The 22,946-nt window shown below is 33.3% G+C and overlaps 1 protein-coding gene across 1 annotated transcript in view; it reads left to right on the forward strand.

Moving 5' to 3' along the window:
* Window positions 1-22,946, forward strand: part of LOC110028904 — a 45,670-nt gene that overhangs the window by 8,775 nt on the left and 13,949 nt on the right. Inside the window, 3 exon segments of the mRNA XM_020730951.1 lie at window positions 4,103-4,674; window positions 5,324-5,415; window positions 5,418-5,539. Coding sequence (XP_020586610.1) covers window positions 4,103-4,674; window positions 5,324-5,415; window positions 5,418-5,539 — 786 coding nt within the window.

A 22,946-nucleotide genomic window follows, 5' to 3' on the forward strand; every position in this document is an offset into this window, starting at 1 on the left:
TATATATATATATATATATATATGCCTTTAATAAGTAGCTTAATACGTCAAACGATAAACATTTATAGATTTGATATTATTATGAATTCACCCAATTATGGGAAAGAAAATTTCTTTTGAACTTGGACTGCGAATAAGTCGAGTTGAACTTGAATCATCCCTAACATGAGCTTTAGTTTGAGAGCTTAATTAATTAATCAAGTTTAAGCTTAGTTTTATGAGTTTATGTCGGCTTATGATTGACTCATTTATTTTAAAATAATTAAAATGATTTTGATTGATTATTGTAATAAAAAGAGTACTAAATTAGAGGAATTGTGAGAAATTACTTGATATGTAGATTTGATAATTTTTAAATGTTTTAAATACTGTGTTTCTAAATTTTTGAATTATAATATATTCTAAGTGTATTTTATATTCTTATTTTTTCAACAAGCAAGCTCATAAGCTTGTGAGTTGAGTTGGGGCTGGATTGAGTAGCCTCATTTGCTTATCAAACTTAGTTGACATGCCAATTATCTAGACAAGCTTGAGCTAGCTTATGGCCAACTTGACTCCATTACATCTCTACGCTATGCACAATTAACTATTGACATAAAATAAAATAAAGTGTTCATCATGTTTTTTAAGTTTTCATGAATTTGTCCATTAGTCATGGCTTAGGTAATTTGCAATAAATTAATTAATACTTGCAATATTTGTTGTTATTCATTATTTTAACATTAGGAGTGTCACTAATTGCATCATGAGCTGGAGTTTTTTGTTGGTATTCTGACTAGTTGCATGTTTGATATCTAAAAACAAGGCATTGTTTTTTGAATTTTTGTAGAACTATACTTTTTGTGATTGTCTATAAATTAATGGATTGAGTTTTAATTGTATCTCCTTATGTTGTTTGTTTTATGTAGCTATTAATCTATGAATTACATGTTTAGTTGTGATTATTAAATCCAAAAAATTTAAATGTTTTAAATTTATGCTAATTACCATCAATGCCTTTAATTAATGAAACCACTTAATTAGATCTCTTAATTAGTTAAGTACTTGTAGAAAATAGTAAAGCCTTAGATTCTAAGTAATTAGGATTCAATTATCTAATTAACAATTTAAGAATGCTATACCCCAAATCGGCTCACAAGCTGAAGAGGTACGTTAGGGCTGGCTTAAGTTTGGTTGGTTAGCTCATCGAGCTTGATTAATAGACTATTTATTGAGATGAGATCAGTTTGCTTGAATCAGTTTATGCTCCTACTCCAAACACCATGCACATCATATTAAAGAAAATTTCCATAAATAAAGTAATACTTGCTTTTTCATTGTTATTTTTTCTTAAATATCAAGATTACAACACTAATTAGATTTTAGGGTTGTTTTTTTATTTGGTATGAGACTAGTTGTATGTGTAATAATTGAAAACAAGGCCACTAATTTATGAATTTTCTTTTGGGTCTTAATTTTGTGATTTGCCCATATATTAGTCATTTAAGTTTTATTTAAACATTATGTTAACTTCTGTTTTGTTGAGTTAGTTATCTTTTAATTACATTATTAATTGTTATTATAACTTAAAAAATGTAATTGTAAAAAAATCATATTAATTATTGCTAATGCTCATTAATTATTACTAATGCCTCTAATTAGTAAAACCATTAATTTTGGTCATTTTTGTAATTAAGTATTAATAGAAAGTAGTCAAGCCTTTCATTCTAATCAATTAGTTTTTAATTATTTAATTAATCTTAAAAAATGCTATACTCTCTGAGTTGGCTCACGGGCAAAATAATCAAGTTATGGTTGGCCTAATCTTGGCTTGTTTGCCCATAAATCTTTGCTAATACAACATTTATCAAGATGAGCCCGAGCCAGCTTACGATCTAGCTTGACTCAATTACACTCCTCCGTTGAACACTATTCACAATTGGCTTAGAATAAAAATTACATCATATTGTTAAAGTAGTTATAATAGTTTAGTTAATTTCTTATAAATAAAAAACACTTGCAATATTGTTTTTATTGTCCTTTTTAACATTAAGATTGTGACAATAATTGTATCATGGGTTAGAGTTTTTTGTTTGGTTTTGGGATGACTGTGCATTTAATAATTGAACACATGCACTAACTTAGAATAAAAGGTTGTGACACTAACTTAATAAAAACATATTGTTTTTATGCCTATAATTTCATGATTATCTATAAATTAGTCATTTTTGCTTTTATTAAAATTTGATATTTGTTTTGTTTAGTTATTATTCTACTAATTTAATGTTTAGTTATTATTCTCTACTAATTTAATGTTTAGTTAATTTAATGTTTAGTTATTATTAACAACTAAAAAATTTTAATTGCTACAATATTACACTAATTGCCACTAGTGCCTCTAATTAATGAAACCATTTAGATTATTTTTGTAATTAAGTACTTGTAGAATATAATAAAGCCATAGATTCTAAGTAATTAGACTTTATTTATTTAATTAGTTTTAAAAATGCTATACTCCCCAAATAGGTACGCATTAAAATTAGTTCCATGGTAGCTCTTTAGGCGGAAGATAATGGGATCATTTTGAATTAGTAAACTAATGCTTCAATTTTCTTATTTTCCATTTGATTCCTCATATTCCAAACATCTTAAAATAGGATTTTTTTTAAAAACATATATTTTTTACAACAAATTAATTCATCTAATATAGTATTTTAAGTGAAATACCTAATTGTCTTATATTTCAATGAAATATTGATTGAAATACCTTTTTTATGCTCTGCAAGATATTAGTCGAATGCTTGGTATGTATCACGTTCGCGGCTTTAAAAGTATGGTCAATACCACAGCACATGTAAAATTTTCATCTTCTTGCCAGTAGCAATGAGTTTTATGTACCAAGCAATAGAACACTACAATATTAAGCCACATTTGGAAATAACTTTGCAGCACACTTGCCAGTATCAATGAGTCTTATGATGTCATGAATAATCAGAAAATTACTCATTCTTTTAATTGATATAATTGCTTTTATCCGAAAATTGGAGCTTTATTATTTTTATCCTTCTTTATGTCTCATTCCTTCGAATTGGGAATCAAAGTGACAATAATTCAGAGATATTGTCATACCACTCGAGCTTTGATTGGTGATACATAAGTTTTTGAAACCTGTAAGATTTACATATTTTCTATAAACCCTAGGGTCTAAATTTTCAAACATGGTTCAATAAGTTAAATTTTAGGGTTTCTAGGTTATTCTCACGCAAAAGATTTGATGTATGAATTGGGCTATGTTTACTTGAGAATTTCAATACTAGTGTTTCCTTAATCATGAGTTATGCATGATCTTATACTACTGATGGAATGAAGAGCACGGGCTTATTGCGCCAATGCCATTGAAGAAGATTTCCTCACAACATTGAGCTTTAAACATGCAAAACATCTCTACCACGGCTTCTCGTTGGTATGAGAGAGATGGCTGAATTTCTTTGCCAAATTTGATAGATGAGAGAGAGAGAGAGTTTATGATGAGGAGAGAAACTTTGGAACTTATTGGAGAGAGAATAAAAGAATATGGTGAATAATAAGGAGAGAATAGAGAGATTATTTACCAATAATTCAAATCAACTTTTAATTGAATGAATTAAAAAATTCCAGAAGCAAGCTGTATTTATGAGAAAACTAGATATCTCATGAGACTTTGATAAGCCTTTTAGTTTATCAAAATCTTTTAGAACCATATATATCTATTTTATTTTTGCCGTACAGTTATAAATCTTGTATCTTTTTGTAGTTTTTAGTCTCTTGGCATGTAATAAGCTCTACATGTATATGATTCAACACTATATTAATGCTTAGTCAACAACTTTTATTGAACCATGTTAGAAGACTGGAGATTTGATGAGGGCGTTTTTGTTTATTATATTTTTCATGTTTTTAACTTGGTCTTTATGCAATTGATATCTAAATTGTAATTTTTAATCATTAATTTTAGCAATGGAGAAAAAGGATTCATGTAGCCGACCCCACATAGTGGGATTAAGGCTTTGTTGTTACTTTTATTTTCAAAAGTTGTTGTTTTCAAATATTTATGAATACATGGTTTATTTATTCTTCTGTGCAGTTCATTCCTATTCCACTGATATCCGGATTTTATTTAGCACGGTTCTTTACAAAGAAGAGCTTGCCATCATACTTTGCTTTTGTGGCATTAGCAAGTCTCATGGTATCATGGTTTGTTGTGCATAACTTTTGGGATCTCAATATTTGGATGGCTGGTATGGATTTGAAATCTTTCTGTAAGTTCATCTTGTCAAGTGCGATCCTTGCTATGGCCATTCCTGGTTTTGTGCTTTTCCCGTCTAAATTACGATTCTTAACCGAACTCGGGCTTATTGGTCATGCTTTACTGCTGTGCTATATAGAGGATCGGTTCTTCAACTATACAAGTTTATATTATTTTGGATTTGAGGATGAAGTTATTTATCCTAGCTATATGGTTGTGTTGACGACCATTTTGGGATTTGCTTTAATCAGGAGGTTGGTTTCAGATCACCGTATTGGGCCAAAGGCTCAATGGATTTTAACTTGCTTATATTCGTCGAAATTGGCAATGCTATTTATTTCGTCGAAGTCCACTATGTGGGTGTCAGCAGTTCTGCTTTTGGCAGTTTCCCCACCTTTATTACTTTATAGGTATGGGTCGAATTACCTTTGTATTTTAATGGAAGTTAATGCATACTTTAAATTCTTGGAAAATACTAATCCTATTTTGGATTATTTTTAAACTCTTTAAAATGGAAGTATTATCATTGTTAGCTTTATCACAATTATATCGGATAATTTTATGAATCTTCATTTCTCATTATTTCTAGTGAATGTTGTTGAAGGTATTAAAATTGTTTTGTCCATCTTTTTTTAACTTATCTATAATGCTATATTTTGTTTTATTTATTTTTTTAATAATTCTTCAACATTAATGTTACCTTGAATGTTCCCTTCTGCTTGCTCAATCTGCCTAAGTTCATTTTTAAACTTATTTATAATCATTTCTTAATTATTATTTTTAGTTTGTCCAACGTAATCTTGTCATTTTTATTTTATTTCTTACTTGATTATTTATGATTTTTATTCTCTGAATACCTGAATATATCTGTAATAGGATTTTAAGGCTAGTTTTATGTGATATCATACATTTCTTAATTTTCATTAAATAAATGTCGTATTGTTTTTCTTAACGAATTTGTAGACATTTTGTGTTGCGCTTTCAATTGGAATGTTTCAATGAAATCATTGTCTTTCTTAATGTTTTAGATTGCTCAGATTCCTTTTCCAAAATTTGCAGGGATAGAGTGAAAGGAGCTTCAAAGATGAAAATTTGGCAAGGTTATGCTCATGCTTCTGTGGTAGCTTTATCTGCCTGGTTTTGTAGGGAAACCATGAAGCGCTTCAATGGTGGAATGGTATGCCTCCATCAGATGGTCTGCTTTTGGGATCTTACATACTCTTGACTGGATTTGCTTGCATACCAATCATTGCGTTTCACTTTTCCCATGCTCAGGTATTGATGCTTGATTTTGTCTTCGGGCTTTTTATGGACAGTCTTTTTAACTTTTTTTTTTTCATTTGCTCCTGCAAGGTGTTGTGTAATGATTAGCAATTTTTTGTTTTTATTTCTCTTACCAAATTACTAACTTTTCATGATCAAGTACGCGTGCTAGGTTCCTTGCTGCAAAATGACTAAAAACAAAATTGTTCTCAGTTATTTTCATAAGGATAGATTGGCTGACACTGGAGTTAACCCAAATCACAATAGGAAAAATAAATATTATTACTGAAATTAAATAGGCTTTTACAATCAAATACACATGAAAGGGAAATTACAAAAAAACACGACACACTCATACTAGGGCTCGATTCAGGGGGTGGGGGAGGTCGACTAGGTTGTCAGAGAGTGGAGATAGGTGGCTGAAAATGAGTTGTGGGTGGTTGGGACAGAAAAAAGAGGGGTCGGAATTGCATTGGCAGTGAAGCAGAGGGCCTGGACAACGGGGGCAGTTAATGAGAAGGTTTGTGGACTGCAGGACAACAAGAGGAGTGATGTTTGGTGCGGGGGCAGCAAGCATGGCCTACAACTACAGCAGGATAGGTTGTTAGTTAGAGTTGCTCGCCCTACAATGGGATCAAAACCCTTTCATAGAAGAACAAGAAGTCTCTCCCGAGTGGTTGTTAGTAGGGCGAGCAACTCTAACTAACATTTATTAAGCCTTTGGCCCAATACGGTGATCGGATGTAATGTGCCTTGAATTTGCTGGCAGTTTGCCCATCATTGAGATGCACTCTTCTTGAACTTGCTGACAGTTAGCTCACCATTCCATCGGTTAGTTCACCATTCCATCCGATGGCTTATCCTGACACTCAAGGAACATTACATGGTCCAGAGTCACTCGATGAACTCATCCGAATCCATTTTGCCATCAAAATATGAAAAATCCACCTTTACTTCAAGATTTTGTCTTCAGGGTAGAGGTTCTTCATCTTTGGCATCCGTATGGTGGAAGAGATTCACTCCATTCATTTGATCTAGCAAGTCACCGTTATGGCTACGGGTCATTCGTTTGGATGCTCTCTTTTCCTTAGTTTCATTAAGCCGTTGTAGCAATCGACGAAGTTGTCGCAATCGACGAAGTTGTCGCTTTTATCTCTTTCATGGTAAACTCCTGATTGATATTCGACTATCATCTCCTCGATGCCATGATTAGGGTATGGGGTTTGGATATGTGGAAGAGGGTGTGTAGGAATGATATAGGGTCCAATAATGGTTTGGGTATCAAGGATGCTAGAAACCCTAGTATAATACTGTAGTTAGGCTAACTATGATACTAGAGTTAACCCGAACCAAAATAAGAAAACCAAATATTTTTACTAAAAGTGAATAGATGGTTACAATCAAACACACGTGAGAGGGAACTTTCAAAAAGATATGACACAATCTCACACTAAGGCTTGATCCAAAGGAGGTGGACTAGGTGGTCGGGGAGAGGAGATAGGTGTCTGAAATGAGTTGTGGATGGTTGGGATAGCAAAGGGAGGGGCTGGAATTGCACTGGAAGTGAAGCAGAGGGCTGGGACAGCGAGGGGCAACTAAGGGGAAGGGTTGTGGACTGCAGGACGACAAGAGGAGTGTCGTTCAGTGCGGGGAAAGCAGGCAAGGATTGAACGGACAGCAGGATAGGCCGTAGTCCGGGCAACAACAAGTTGGAATGATTGTTGGACAGTAGAAGAACAACATATTTGCTGCTTTTCGGATTGCGGCAACGAGGATCAACTATTAGGAGTAATGTGGGACGATTGGGGAATGATGGAGCCGACTGTTCGGGATGGCAGTGAGGCGGTAAAGGGAGGTTGTAATGCAAGATTTGCATAAAATAGTCAAAAGAGCATGTTCCAGGAGGCTGCAATAGGGAAGGGGCGGCCGGGAGCGATGTGGGACAATGCATAAGGGGATAGGGGAAGTTAATACCTTGGGAAAGAGATACAATAGGAGCACCACCCATTCCCTTGGTTCCTTGGGAGCTCAATCGAGCTGCCCATTTTTGTGTTCCAAGGACTCTCTTTACATAGTTTTTATTTTGATGCGGTCCCCGAATCGTTAGAGCCTTGTAATTCTCCTCGATGATATGACCACATTTGCACATGTCTGAGGACTTATTTTTTGTATCTTTTTTATGTTTAATATAAAATGCACACCCTTTATGGATACAACTATCGAAGGGAGAAAATGGACGCCGGTGGCTGTCCTAAATGAACTCACGCCAAATACTCTACTCTAAACCCTAGTAAAACACATATATTGGACATGACTAAAAAGGAATGAAAGGAAAGGAGTAAACTGACTAAAATTGGAAAGGAAATGAAAACAGGGCTGCGCGGCTGTCTTCAAGCGATCATGGGAGCCACGACTCGTTCCCGCATCCCGCTCGTAAGCGGGAGACGCTTCTGCGTCATTGGTGGTAATGATATATCTTTTTTTTGCAATTTTATTAGGCTTATGATTAGTCACAGGTCACAAGAACTGGTTAATTATATGGCATGCTTGGTACTAATGCATGTAAAAATGAGATAGGCATAATGGTTAGTGATAATATATATATATATTGATTTTGATGAAATTTGATGCATGATTAACAAAGTCATGTTATGACATTGTCGCCTGAGTAATCTAAATTTTAATTATATTGCAAAGTTCTATCCTTATTTGCTTATTAATTAAAACCCTAGTTTTTATCAAATTGAGATTTGTCAACTTGCCAAACATAATAGAAATAGTTATTCCATGACTGTTACGAACCCTTAAATTTCTTTTTTTATTATCCATAGTGTATTTTAAGACATTCAAAGATAAACATACTAAGTGGGGCTAGACGGTTTCTCATTATAAACGATCACACTACAACTACTTGTGTATTCCTAATGAATGAGAAATTTGAAGCAACCCAAATATTTCAAACCTTTCATCATGATTCAAACTCAATTTCAATGTAAAATTCAGATCATCAAAACCGAAAATGCACATGAATATTTCAATTTCATCATTGAGTCCTATCATTCAAAAAATGAAATCTTTCATTTGAGTTCATGTCTTGATACCTCACAGCAAAATGGGATAGCTAAGAGAAAGAACATACATCTTCTTGAGGTATCCCACTCAATTATGATTTTCCATCAAATTTCAAAGTATTTTTGGGGGGAAATAGTTCTACTGCAATCGACCTTATCAATCGAAAGTATAGCTAAGTCTTGCTCACTTCTCTTAGTTTATCTATGTGTGATGAATTCTCGTGCAACACTGAGACAATAATTCATTACTCTACCGCCGCGAATTTTCTGGCACACATCATGTTTATATCTTAACTTTTCTACTATACCACTTAAAATTTTTAAGTGCGTATTCTTTGTTCACATAAATTCCCAAAATCGCACAAAACTTTACTCTCTGATCTAATCTAGTGTATTTTTCTTGTGTATGCTCTCAACAAAAAAGAGTATAAATGTTACTTTCTTGTTATTAGAAAATACTACAACTCCATGGATGTAATATTTTTTGAAAATCAATCCTAGTACCCCAATTTTGATGTTCAAGGGAAGAGCAAATGAACATCAACTTTGGGATGCACTTGATGACACCTACATATCCTCACCACTTACACCACCTAGTCCTCCTATCCTGGTTGAGAATATCCAATCAATCCAACCAACTCAATTTGAAGTTTATAACAAAAAACTGTGTGTGTACACAAGGAAGAAAAATCTTGAGCAGGTGGAGTGGAAAAAAATTTGCGAGGACAAAATTGCTCAAACCAAAACCCGACAGCGCATTCACCTGAAATTTTGGGAGTTATCCCCTTCCTCTTCTGATGTTAGTGATAAAGAAAGCAATATTAAATATCCAATTCAGGAGTATTTAGTTTATGAGAAGCTATCCTCTTCTTACAAATCTTTTATTTCTAATCTTGATAGCGTGCATATTTCTAAATCCATTCACGAAGCACTTGAAAATATAGAATGGAGAAAAACAGGTGAAGAGAAGATTCAAGCACTGAAACATGATGACGCATGAAGTGGGTGTTCAACATCAAATACAAAGCTGATGGGTGTATTGAGAGATTCAAAGCCAGATTTGTTGGAATTCACTCAAGTCTATGAGCTTGACTATCAGGAAACTTTCACATCAGTTGCCAAACTAAACGTTATCGGAGTTCTCCTTTCAGTAGCAATTATTAAGGAATGGGTACTGCATCAACTTGACATAAATATTGCATTCCTGAAGTAGAATTTGGAAGAAGAAGTGTATACGGAGATACCGACAAAACTTTATAATGATTCCAACAAATTCCTATTATGGGTACTGCATCAACTTGACATAAATAATGAAGTCCTGAATGAGAATTTTGAAGAAGAAGTGTATACAGAGATACCAGCAGAACTTGATAATGATTCCAACAAATTCCTAGTATGCAAACTCAAAAAGTTTTTCTATTGACTTAAGCAATTAACAAAGGTGTGGTATGAAAGGTTTGCTAAAACTATGAGATCTAATGATTATTCTCAAGATCAATTTGATTAGCATGGGATTGGGTGATTTCATGTTAGTATTTGTTCCATTTGTAAAGGAAGGCCATAGTGGGTGAAAATGTTATTTTGCAGAAAATTAATGATTACTAAGGTTGTTTATTTTACCAATAAAGCATGACTTAAATTAATTGTTTTAATCCACCAGCAGCGCTACGAATATCTCCTTTCATATGCTTAAAAGTTTACCCGTTCTATTCATTCTTCATTCCTTAAAAACATGATTTGTTGATGAGATATGTTGCTTTGTTCAATTTTGAACATTCCTATAAAACTAATTATGCTTGCACTTTTTGGTTTACTTTTTAGTCACCGAAGGGTCGGATAGTGGTACTATTGCATGATTGTTTTTTTGGGCTAGCATGAGCTTGACTGGTTTGCTATCACATTTGTGATTGTGGATTTTTTTAAAGGCTTTCTTGGGTTGTCCGACACACTTTGACTAACTCATGAGTAAACCTTGCTGCAATGGTCTCCATTTGCTATAACGAATTCCATTGATTGATGGCAAACTTTTTTAACCTTAAAGTGGTATCCCAAACAAAACTTATTTTTATTTTATATTTTTTAACGTAGCATCATTTAGGGTTGAGCCAAGTGTCTTCTATGATAAGGTCTACACAAACTTCATATTCTCCATTAGCTTAGTTCATCATCAGCTGATGGTAATGGCTTACTCTAGGTCGAGGTTAATATTAAGCCTCGCTAATATGACCTGATGTGCTTTATTTGTAGCCTCAAAAGATGTAGCACATGGCTTTGGGCTGTACTATTTGGTTTGACAAGAGTCACCCACTCAGTTGTTGATTCTTTATGCTTTGTTAACAAATAATCAACAATAATTGTTTTCTGCGCTGAACTTTGCTTCCATGGTTCAACAAAGTCCTAATGAAATCAATTAAAGCTTGGGTCTTTATTGTCATGCTTGGAGGATACTATAGATTGAACTTATCTAGTTTGATTGAACACTTTATGGCTCACTTTTGTAATTGAGTAGGTGGAGCACTTGCTTTAGGTGCTTTTTGGTGGCAAATTGCATGGCACGCCTGGTAGTATAGCTTGAGATGACTTGTCAAAATGTCAAGAGTAAAGGTCATCTTGAAGAAAATATAATTTAGTTTGATATGTTAAGAAGTCTTTCATGTAGTTGATGCTTGTTAATTATTTCTTGTTTCTAAACCTAACTAATCACCTTTTCTTTGAGTCCAAGGTAGAGTTGTAATGGTTTCACTTGGATTCGGCTGCATAGGATGGTGTAATCAAGTATCTACTTGAGTTCTTGAAATGACTAGTTTGATTTTGGAAGCACGATTCCCCAGTTGGGCTTCTTTAAAACTTTGATATTGGAAGCGTGATTCCCATAATAAGAATTGAAGCAATTGAGACTCACTATCTGCACAATCAATTGATGATTCTCTTTAGTCTTTTCGTGCACATGACATTGAACTTGTTGGGATTTGATATGATGTTATCGGGAAAGAAAGTTGAGAAAATTTTTTATTGTAGTATATACTGAACGTGGTGTAAAGTTGATTTTGAGAGGTTCAATAGGTGGCTAATAAGAATCTTGTTCTTTACTAGTTCATCAATGTACCCTCAAGTTTCTTTCCAAATTGGAAATTAATGGTATTCCCTTTGACATTGATAAGTTTAGCCTACATTCCACATTCTAGATGCAGGATTTGATAGATAGTGTTCCTTTGGTATTGATAAATTTGTTTTCTCCTTGTTAGTGGGATTCATCTTGATCTTAATGTTGGCATGAAAATGCATTGAGGAAGCTTATTATGGGATACTTGATTGCCAATGTGACAATTGTATCAATAATCGATGAAACTATCTTTAAGCCACAATTGATTTTGGTTAATGAATTTAATGCACATTCTTCAGTCGTGGATTTCTTCTTGAATATGAAAATATTGGAGACCTAACTTGGATATTAGTCATCATGAATGAAATTTTTCTTTAAGTTTTTTTCATTTTTCCTTAAAGCATTTGCCCCTCTTACTTGCCACATTCAATCTTTTTTGCGTCATGGGCTTGGTGTCAGGTTGGACATTCAATCATTGACATTATACTTCAGGCTTTCTTGAGGTTTTAAATGGGTTTCATGCAACAATATTGATGCTAGTTTGTAACAAACTTTTTAGTTTTGTTAAGCTGTTTTAAATGAACTGATATTAAAGGTGTACAAATATCTCTTAGTACTTCCAAGTTTTGTACTCTTTTTTTGGGGTGCAAACCTTAAAAGGTTGTTAAATTTTGCTTGCAGCAAGTTAAATGTTGGAAGTTGATGTTATGCAGCAGGCCAAGATTATTCTTTTTTGCGTGGCAATGATTGGACCTTAAAAAGTCAGAGGGCGATGAGCCCCTTGGCATATTTAAATTCTCTGACAATTTTATGAGCGATTACTCCAAGGACTTGATGTTTGGGCTATTGCCAAACTTTTTAAGTACATGTGAGAAAAGAATGTTTATTGAACTCCTCGAAGCAATGATAATTCAATGGACTTATACACGTTTTATATTGCTTTAACTTTATTTGATTGTTTAAGAGATGTTGTTTGCTGAGAAATATTCTAGAAAGACAATTAGGGTTGGCAAGAGCATTTTTAGGTTCATCTGATTTATGTTATCTTTCACAAGTTTGATTACCATGAATCCCAGACTTGTGCTTCCTTGATAATATTAGAATTATGATGTTAAATTTTCACTTAAAAAATCTTTAAAAGGTATTATTGGTTTTTTAAATTTTATTTCATTTATGTAATCTTTCGTTACTTGTGAGCGGGTGGGCGGTGACAGACGATGATGGGCGGGGAGAGGGGGGTAGTCCTAGGCGAAGGTTTTTTTTGGGTGCTTTAAGAACAATCAAAAATATGTTTTTTTATGTATTTTAAAAACAGAAGTGTTATACCAAAAATAAAAAGAGAAATAAAATAAAAAACATATAAACAAATACTGTTTTTATGTTTGTTTCCTATTTCTTGTTTTAAAAGAAATAAAATATAAAAAATAAAAAATAAAAAACAAAAATGGATCCCAAACAACCCCTTATAATACCCGAAAAGATTAAAAAAAAAGTAGTTTTTTCCCCCAAGAGCTTTGCAAACACTTTTATAAAAAGCTACAACTATCTCAAATGGACCTTTAAAAACACATTCGATGCTGAGACTAGGAAGGTAGCCAAAGGAGCCATGTTTACTACCTACTGGAATAAAATCTATACATAACCAAATGCGAATGCATAATAGGACTTGCATCATTTTCAAGTATAAAGATTAATATTTGACAACAAATATTAGGCAAGATGAGTTAGAAGGTCTTGAAGATTCTCATTCCCAAGGTAAATTCTTATCTTTGAAATCCAGCTTTAGTGAGGATGCAAAAGCAAAGAAGGGTCAGCTTTTAAGAAGTGGACTTTGAACCAAGTTGGAATTCGTTTGTGTAGATGTTTTGGGGGAATCTCCCATTATATTGTGTAGGTTCGATCCACTATCACCTTCGTTAGATGACTGCATAGAGAGGTATTAGTTTTGTCTCTAGTAAATCTGAGGTGTTTACTACCTTGTTATGATAGAAAAGCTTAGGTGCTGTTTGGTTTGAAGTAATAGGAGTTTAAAGTATTTCAATTCAGGGTTTTGAAAATCTTATTGTTTGGTTTTAATTATAAGGACTGCATAGAGAGGTACTAGTTTTTTCTCTAGTAAATCTGAGGTGTTTACTACCTTGATATGGTAGAAAAGCTTAGGTGCTGTTTGGTTTGAAGTAATAGGAGTTTAAAGTATTTCAATTCAGGGTTTTGAAAATCTTATTGTTTGGTTTTAATTATAAGGATTGCAAAGTTAAGTTTTAATGAATTTCAAATTCACTCAGCTCATCTGCAGCGTATTCCAAACTCATGTGATTTGGTGGAGCTTTGAATGCATCACAAGTCACCGTCATGGCCTCCACCTATGCCAGCTCATCCCTTTCATTGTCCCTTGTCTGCCATCATTGCTAGTGTTGACCACCTTTATTGGTGCATTTCTTTTTCAGCAAACCAAATGACATTTTAGTAGAGAAAATGTGGTTAGTGTAAAAGTCAAATTTTTGCGAACCAGTAATAGTGGATATTATGATTGCATGAAATTTAGAAAATATAATGTGGCTGATATGATTCATATAAAGAGAATGATCTTAGGAACCCCCTAACATAATGGAGTTGTGAAAAGAATCAGCAAGACTTTGATTGAAATGGTTTGGGGCATAATATTATATGCAAGCTTGCTGGAAATATTCTTGCCTGATTTCATAAACATAATTCATTAATTCAGGACTATTTATATCATTTGATTTTGGGATTTTCGAAGAAGCATGGATTGGAAAGGGGATATGTTTCATATTTGAAAGTTTTAATTTGCCTTTTTTATGTGCACCTTGATCATAATGAAAAAAAAATTCTTGTTCGAAAATTGAGAAAGTGTTGCATTATTAGTTTTATTTCTTATGATTGCAGCTATAAATTTTTGGAATGTTGGAAACAAGAAAAAATTGGAAATACAAACATTGTTTTCAATAAAATTATAATATACAAAGATATATCAAGCAATAATGAAAATATAATATTTTCTATAGTGAAAGTTGAATTAAAATAGCTCATTAATGTTGATAGGCTATTAATATTGATAAAAGATGAAGCAACACAATGAATAAGTTTAGTCAAAGCCTTACACTCTTGTGATAGAAGTCAAAAGATCATGGAAAATACCAGAGCCTATTAGCTATCGTTCTCCTTAGTTTTATTATTTGTTGCTTATTAATATATGTTAACCTAAATGCTATTTAAAAGTTATATAGGTTAAATATTAATCTAAGCAAGAGTGAACAATGAAAGAAGAGATGAATTTTCTTGGCAAAAGTAGTACCTGAAGATTGACTAGTTCATCTAAAGACAAAAACTCTGTATATTTAATGGATCTACAAAATTCATACAGAACAAAATGACGACAAAAGGCTCAATGCAAGTTTTATAGTGGAGTTCCAATAGACGGAAGGTATTAGTTTACTTCATTGAAATTTTTTATTTTGCTATTAAAGTAGCAATTATGAGATGAATTGTGAGTTTCATATCTACAAAGGAATTGTACATTGAGCAAATGCAAATCAAGGCTACATGTCTCTATGGCACCCTATGGTAGCTACCTGCTTGGTCCATTCGAAAGGCATCACTGTACCATGAAAGAAATTTCAGCCAGCAAGTTCCAAGTAGTTACTATGGCTTGAAGCAGTCATCTCACAATGGTATAAGTTGTTTGCTACTTTCAGCGCAAGATCGACTTTTGTAGATGCAAGGCTAATCTTGGTCAAGTCCAAAGGCATCACTGTACCAGGAAAAAATTCTAGTCTGCAGGTTCCACGAATCCAGTATGGCTTGAAGCAAGTCCCCTCTCAATGATACCTTCAATTTCAACATCAACTTTTGTAAATGTAATGATGATAATTTTCTCTATTGAAAACGACACTAGAAATTTGTTTGGTGTTGTTTTTATGTTGATGAAAAGCTGATTATAAGGGTTGACATGAAGAACATTAATGATTTGAGCTGTTAGAAGGATTTGATGTTAAAGGCTTGGAGGAAGCCAGGAAGATTATCAAAATGAGAATAACTTGACATAAATCTCTAGTTATTTTGAACTACATTTAAAACTAGTTGGATTGGTTCAATTTGATGAAAGCAAAGGGGTTGAGCACACCACTTGTAGCCACATTAAGCTCTCAAAAGTGCAGTAATTAAAGACGAATAAAGGCAAAGATGGATGTAGTAACCCCACTTGAAGTAGTCGCAGGTCATGCTGCAACAATCATAGTCACCTCGCCTTTTAAATTCCACCACTTCACTTTTTCCGATTAGTATATTTTTGGTTTAGCATCACTTATATATATATTTTTGTTTTTTTCCTTTTGATTTCATTATTTATTGTGATCTATGAGTAGTTCATATTAATGCTCGGAGACTTTATGCGATGGTTGGCGGAGGCAAAGTTGGATACCACAATTTAAACCCAGTTCTTGGCTTGCTGACCCTATAGGTGACCATCATTGTGCTCAAGAGGGAGTTAAACTTCTTGGATGTGCTCAAGAATCATGCAGTTGTGTGCATATTCACGAGGCTACCATCCTTATACTATGATGTTCTCCCAACACCGCCGAATATACATATAACATAATAAAACTTAGAAGAAAGATATATTTGAGGATTTTCAAAGTGATAAATATGATTTCTCCTTGTGACAACCACATCATTGATGAAGGCAAGTCCATTGCTCATCACTGTGCCTTTTATCTTTTTAGATGCAATCAAGTGGTGCATTACTCGAACAAATGCCTACTGCAAAGAGTGCTTCATATAGTGGGCGAAGGAAATGGGGAAACTCATGAAGTTAATGACAATGATAAGGATGATGCAGTGATAGTGGTGCTTCTCGAAGGGGATGTGAGAGAAGCACTAGTATATGCATATTGAAACACTCCTCATGAAGCCCTATTATATGATCCAGTGCCATTTCAATATTTACAATCGCTATAGAATCTTATAGGCATGCAACATTTTTCTTGAGATGGTAACTTATGTAAATCTAGCCTTAAAATCACTGGCTTGCACCTTCAATCAATCAACCAAAAGATCACTACTGTTCTTTTAAGATTGTGTGATCAAGATAGATAGAGAAACCCAAGCCACTAAGGTGCGTTCAATTCCTCTATAAATTTTATCAAAAAGAAGTTGTGTGATGTAGAAATGGATGCCTCCCACATCCTCCATTGTCAATCTTGGCAATATGAAATCAATATTTAGCACAAGGGGAGAGAGATTTGCTACTCATTTCACCGAAAGAAGAGAAGATTGCATTGTGAACTCTTAAAAGTGAAGCCATATGCTGCTTAAGATATCTCATACTAATTTTTTTTAGAGCTGAATTCTAACTTGAAGTGTGTTTAGTAATGTGATAATGTTGTTTGTGGCCACAGATTTTCAAGCGCTGCAATCATATGTTCTGTGAGAGATCAAAAGCTTTATGTCAAACTGCTTAGGACTTTATGTTCTAGATATTTGCAACGAACTGCCTCCATAGTGTTGTGTAAGCATCATGTTGTTTTCATTCCCATATTGTCTCCAAGACTTATGCATTACCACATAAATTCCAAAGAGCATGCTATACTATAGTGAATCAATTTGATGATCTCCTTGATAAACAGTTGATCATTGTTAGTTCGGCCCTTGTACCGTGCCCACATTGTTGTTTTCAAAGAAGGATGCGGCATAGTATAAGTGTGTGAATAGTAGAACTATTAACAAAATTGCAATCAAGTATTGCTACTCATTTTGGGGCTAAAAGACATACTAGAAGGAATGGGCATGTACTGAAAATTGGATTTCAGGTTTGGGTATTATCAAATTCATATCAGGTTTAGTGACAGAGGGAAAGCTACATTCAAAACAAGCAACATCCTTTAGAAGTAGTAGGTTCTTTCAGTTTGTATATTGTGCCTTTCACTTTCATATGTTTGGTAAATCAAATTATGAAACCATTTTTTTCGAAAATAGGTTGTTCTATGTTTTGACGAAGTCCGAAGAGGATCACCTTGAGCATTAGTGAAAAATTTTAATGTTTCAGAGAAATAAGTACTTGCTTAATCTACTGAAATGAGGGTTCATCACTCAGGGTGTTGTTTTTTTGGGTTTTTTTCATTTGCGAGCAAGGAATTTTAGTGATTGATGGAAAAATTAGAGCATTCATGAGTGGTCGATGCCAGCCACCATTCACTATATTTGTAGTTCTGATTTCAACCACTTTCTATGGCCAAGTCATTCTCCATTTTAGTATAATCGTCATGAAATTACTATTGTTTAGAAAAAGCGAAATTCATGTGTGGGTCTGAATAAGGCACAAATCTTGCTTTGCTAATGGATAAACACAGTATCAGTTATAGTTCTTTCGAACATTAGGAAGGTTTTTGTGGTCAAAGTTGACACTTGTATGCATGAGATTAGGTTCTATGATTAGTAATAGTGGTCCGCTGGCCAATTCTTCAACGAGAAGCTTAATGGCGCAAAACAGATTTGGGAAACATATGACCAAGAATTGTTCTTAGTTGTGAGCTCTCCAATATTGGTATTACTTTTACATTTAAAAAGAATTTCTCCCACACATTGATCAGCAAGCGCTCAAGCATTTAAATTCTCAAAAGAAATTGTCTCGTATGCATGCTTGGTAAGTTTTATTCCAAAATTTTACTTTTATTTTCAAGTATTGAGAAAGAAATATGTCATGATGTTGCAGTTGTTAGTCGGCAGAAGACTTTTCTAATTACCCTATGATACGGAACTAGTTGGTAGAACAAAACAAACTTTCATTAATATTAAAATAGGGTTATATCATGACTAACGGTAATAATGACACAAAACATGGAACGACACACAAGCAAACACTTCTAAAAGTATTCTAATGGGTGGTGGAGGTCGGCTAGAGGGATAGAGATGATTGGGAGGAATGACGACAGTCACAGGAGGTTGGTGGCAGCGAAAGGATGGTGTGGAAATGACGGATGAGCATGTGGGAAAGGGTTGTAGATGGTCCGCAGTGGTAATGAATTTTGTGGGCGGTGCTTGAAAGGAGTTAGGAAGGCGGGTCAACAATAATAATTTGTGGGAAGAGGAAATGACTGGGTGTCGGGGTGACGGAGGGAGAGTTTGGCAGCTAAAGAGTGGGTATGAGAAGGTTTGGGGAAGATAAATGGGAGGATATAATTACCACTTTGGAGAGTATACAACCGAAGCACCACCACCTCCTCAGAGATAGCTCACAAAGGGGAACGAGACTCCACACAAGAGATCTGAAACTAAACACACTAAGACCTTACTCCGTACACATCTAGAACAATAATTTATAGGCTCTCTCCAGACGAAAGAAGTTTCTACATAAAGGAAGAGACAGGGAAGCCTAGAAAATTCAAGAGAGCTCTCTAGAGCAATTGATTCGTGATGCCCCAAGCCGGATTGCGATAGTTCACGATCCTCTCTAAGATCCTTCTTGCCTTTGCACGAAATCTCTCATAATCACGTTCCCTCGTGAGGATTCATGAACCTCCGCTTCCCCTTCTGCGCCGCTCTCGCTTCTGCAATGCCATGCGGACTGGCCCGATTTTTCAAACTGCCCAAATCGGGTGCTGTTTTAGCGCCTGTATCACCCTTTAATCTAATGTATTAGTTTTGATGCTTCAAAAGATTGCAAGCAGATGGTGATTTTTGCAAGAATATTGCCAATGATGAGAGCATGTTGTCACAACTCGACCCGATGCTTAGAATTAACTAAGGAGGGAACTGCGGTCGGACGATATTAACATTTTATTTTTTACTTTCCACATATTTTTCAGAAACTTCCAAAATATAAAGAGCCACTATTATCCACAAAGTGTAATAAATTTAAAATATCCAGAAATAACAACAATAATCTGAAGACATCTCAAAACAATATTGAAAACTTGAATCATTATTTGAAGAAAGTCAATACAAAAAAACTACAAAAATATCATGAACTAATATCTATCAGTTGCAGTCATCCGCGTATAAACTAAGTCTATCTTATTAGAGATATTAAGCTAAAATTTTTCTTTTATTGAAAAATTTTTTTAATTGCACAATAAGTTTGACTTAGTGGCAATTATAACTTAATATTCATTAAATTATTATGTCAATGCTATGCATGAATGACTAAAGGAAAATATATTATTTCTTAATAAAACTTTAAATTTTCATTTTAAATTTATCCATTTCTATTTCACTTTAAGTATTTTCTCATTTCAATATTTTTAAAAGTTATAACAGGATTACCATCACACTCCAATATATCCACAAAAATGTATTCGAATTTATCCGAAAAAATGTACCCGTAGTTACCCTAAAAAAATGTACCCGAAGATATTCTCAAAATTTACCATTTTGGGAGTAATCTTGTATGACTTAATCTTTACATTTCATTTCTTATCAATTTAAAATTCTTTAAAATGTACATTCAAATTTTTAATATTGTCCTCCCATTTATGATACACATTTGAAACTATCAAAATGTAAGTCAATAATGAAGTACTTATTTTAAAATATTTAATAATGTAATTATTTATTTAATAAAAATTGTACTTCTCCTAGCACTTTGACCTCTCAATCATCTTTTAAATTAGTTTGATGAATTAAAATTTATTCATGAAATTATTGATATTAACTCATAAAACTTATATATAGATAATTAAATAACGTAATTAATTTAACACTGCCGTTACCGGTCCCAAGCCCGGATCTGAAAAGTGGAGGGTTGCGTTAGGTAGTCGACAGTCAGCGTAAAACTTGTCAGAAAAAATCATGACATAAATCTTTTTGATCATTGTGTAAGTGTAAGGGGGACGCGCTGCCTGAATACAGTGAAAAGTATGCAAGGGCCGCTGTACTGACACCCGAGTGTAATTTTAAATAAGCAAGAGTTCCCACATTACTGACAAATGTGGGTAAAGAAGTTAGTCCATGAAACTAATGAAACAAATATTAGGATAAGAACTTAAAATATAGGTACTCTCAATGGTAAATTAATGAAATTAGTTGATATTATGATTTATAGAAAAATTAATATCTTATGTATTCAAAAAACTAAGTGAGTTGGAGAAAATGCTAAGGAGATTGATAATTTTGATTTTAAACTTTGATATTCTAGTAAGAGTCGCACTAAAATGATATATGTGTAATTATGGATAAGAGTTTGAAAGATAAAATTGTAAAAATTAATAGATTAGAGATAGTATTATAGCCCTAAAGATTATTATTGATACTAAAATTTTTAAAGTTATAAGTACTTATGCTCCTTAAGTAGATTTATATATACAGGGTCTAAAAATAAATTTTGGAATGATTTAGAAGACTTAATACAACGATACCTCTTGAAGAAAGAATTTTTATTGGAGGAGATTTAAATGCACATGTCGGTAGAGTGATAGAAGACTTTAGAAATACTCATGGTGGTTACAGTTTTGGAGTAACTAATGAATAAAATAGAGCTATTTTAGATTATGATCTTGTTATTACTAATACTTTTTATTACTTAAAAGAGTGGAGCTAATAAAACACAAATTGATTATTTTCTTATGAGAAGAAGAGATCATCGCGATTGTAAAGATTGTAAGATCATTCTAAGTGAAAATTTAAGTACCCAACATCATTTATTAGTTCTAGATTTTAAGATTAAGAGTTGTAAAATAAAGAATACTAGGACTCATCATCGTAGAATTATATGGAGAAACTTAAAAGTCAAATAAAATTATTTTTATGAGTAAAATTCAAGATTTTAAAATTTGGAATATTCACGAAGAAGCAAATGTTATGTGGGATAAAGTAGCAAAAAATTTGCTTGGAGAATAAAAAAAAATTATAAATAAAAATAATTGGTGGTGAAATAATAATGTGCAAGAAAAGATAAAATATAAGAAGTTATGTTATAAAAATTGATTTAAATGTAAAAATTTAGAGAACTGAGAAAAATATCAAATGGCCCGCAGGGAGTCTAAAAGAACAATTTGTGACGCTAAAAATTCTACTTTTAATGATCTTTATAACATATTAGATATTAAGGAGGGTGAAAAATATATGTATAAACTAACCAAACAAAAAGAAAAGAAAAGATTTAACTCAAGTAAAGTGTATTAAAGATGAAAATCAAAAAGTTCTTTTCTTAAAAAAAGATATTCAACATAGGTGGGTGAGCTACTTTGATAAACTTTTTAAGATCGACCTTAGTGATGTTAATATCGTGAATAATAATAAAATGTTTCATTTTTACCGTCGCATTAGTAAAAAAGAAGTTGAGGAGGCTTAAAACCAAGGGTGGAAAGTCTGTAGGACCTGATGTTATCCCAATTGAAGTGTGGAAATATTTGGGAGATTTGGGAGTTTCTTGGCTTACTAAACTCTTTGATATTATTTCAAAAACTAAAAAGATGCCTGAGGAATGGATGAAGAGTATTTTGGTCATCATTTTTAAGAATAAAGAGGATGCACAAGAGTGTGCAAATTATAGAGGAATTAAGTTGATGTGTCATACTTTAAAGTTATGGGAGAGGGTAATTGAACATGGTTAAGACGCATCACAAAAATTTCTCATAATCAATTTGGATTTATGCCGGGCAAGTCTACTATGGAAGCTATACATTTTTTGAGAGGTTTGATGGAGAAGTTTAGAGATAATAAAGAGAATCTACATTTGATTTTTATTTATTTAGAAATAGTTTACGATAAGGTTCCCAGAGATATCCTTTGGAGAGTTCTTGAGAAGAAAGGTGTTGATTTGACTTAAATTCAGGTCATTAAAGATGTATATGCTAGAGCTGTTACTTGTGTTCAAACTGAAGGAGGATTGACCAAACATTTTCCTATTTCTGTTGGATTACATTAGGGATCGGCTTTAAGCCCATATCTTTTTGCTTTAGTTATGGATGGTCTTACTGGACATTTACAGGAGGATGTACCTTGGTGTATGCTTTTTGCTGATGATATCCTTCTCGTGGATAAAACGAGAGAAAAAACCCAGAAAAACTTGAATTATGGAGGTCTACATTAGAGTCTAAAGACCTTCATTTAAGTAGAACTAAAATTAAATACATGTAATGTAATTTTAGTAGTAATAGCTTGAGTGACAGAAGTGTGACTTTGGGTGATCAAATTATTAAAAGGTGTGAACGATTTAGATATCTTGGGTCCGTTGTTCAAAGCGATGGTGATATAGATGGGGATGTTAATAGTAGAATTCAAGTTGGTT

This window comes from Phalaenopsis equestris, unplaced genomic scaffold, assembly GCF_001263595.1.
Source record: "Phalaenopsis equestris unplaced genomic scaffold, ASM126359v1 Scaffold000539, whole genome shotgun sequence".
Classification (NCBI taxonomy): domain Eukaryota; kingdom Viridiplantae; phylum Streptophyta; class Magnoliopsida; order Asparagales; family Orchidaceae; genus Phalaenopsis; species Phalaenopsis equestris.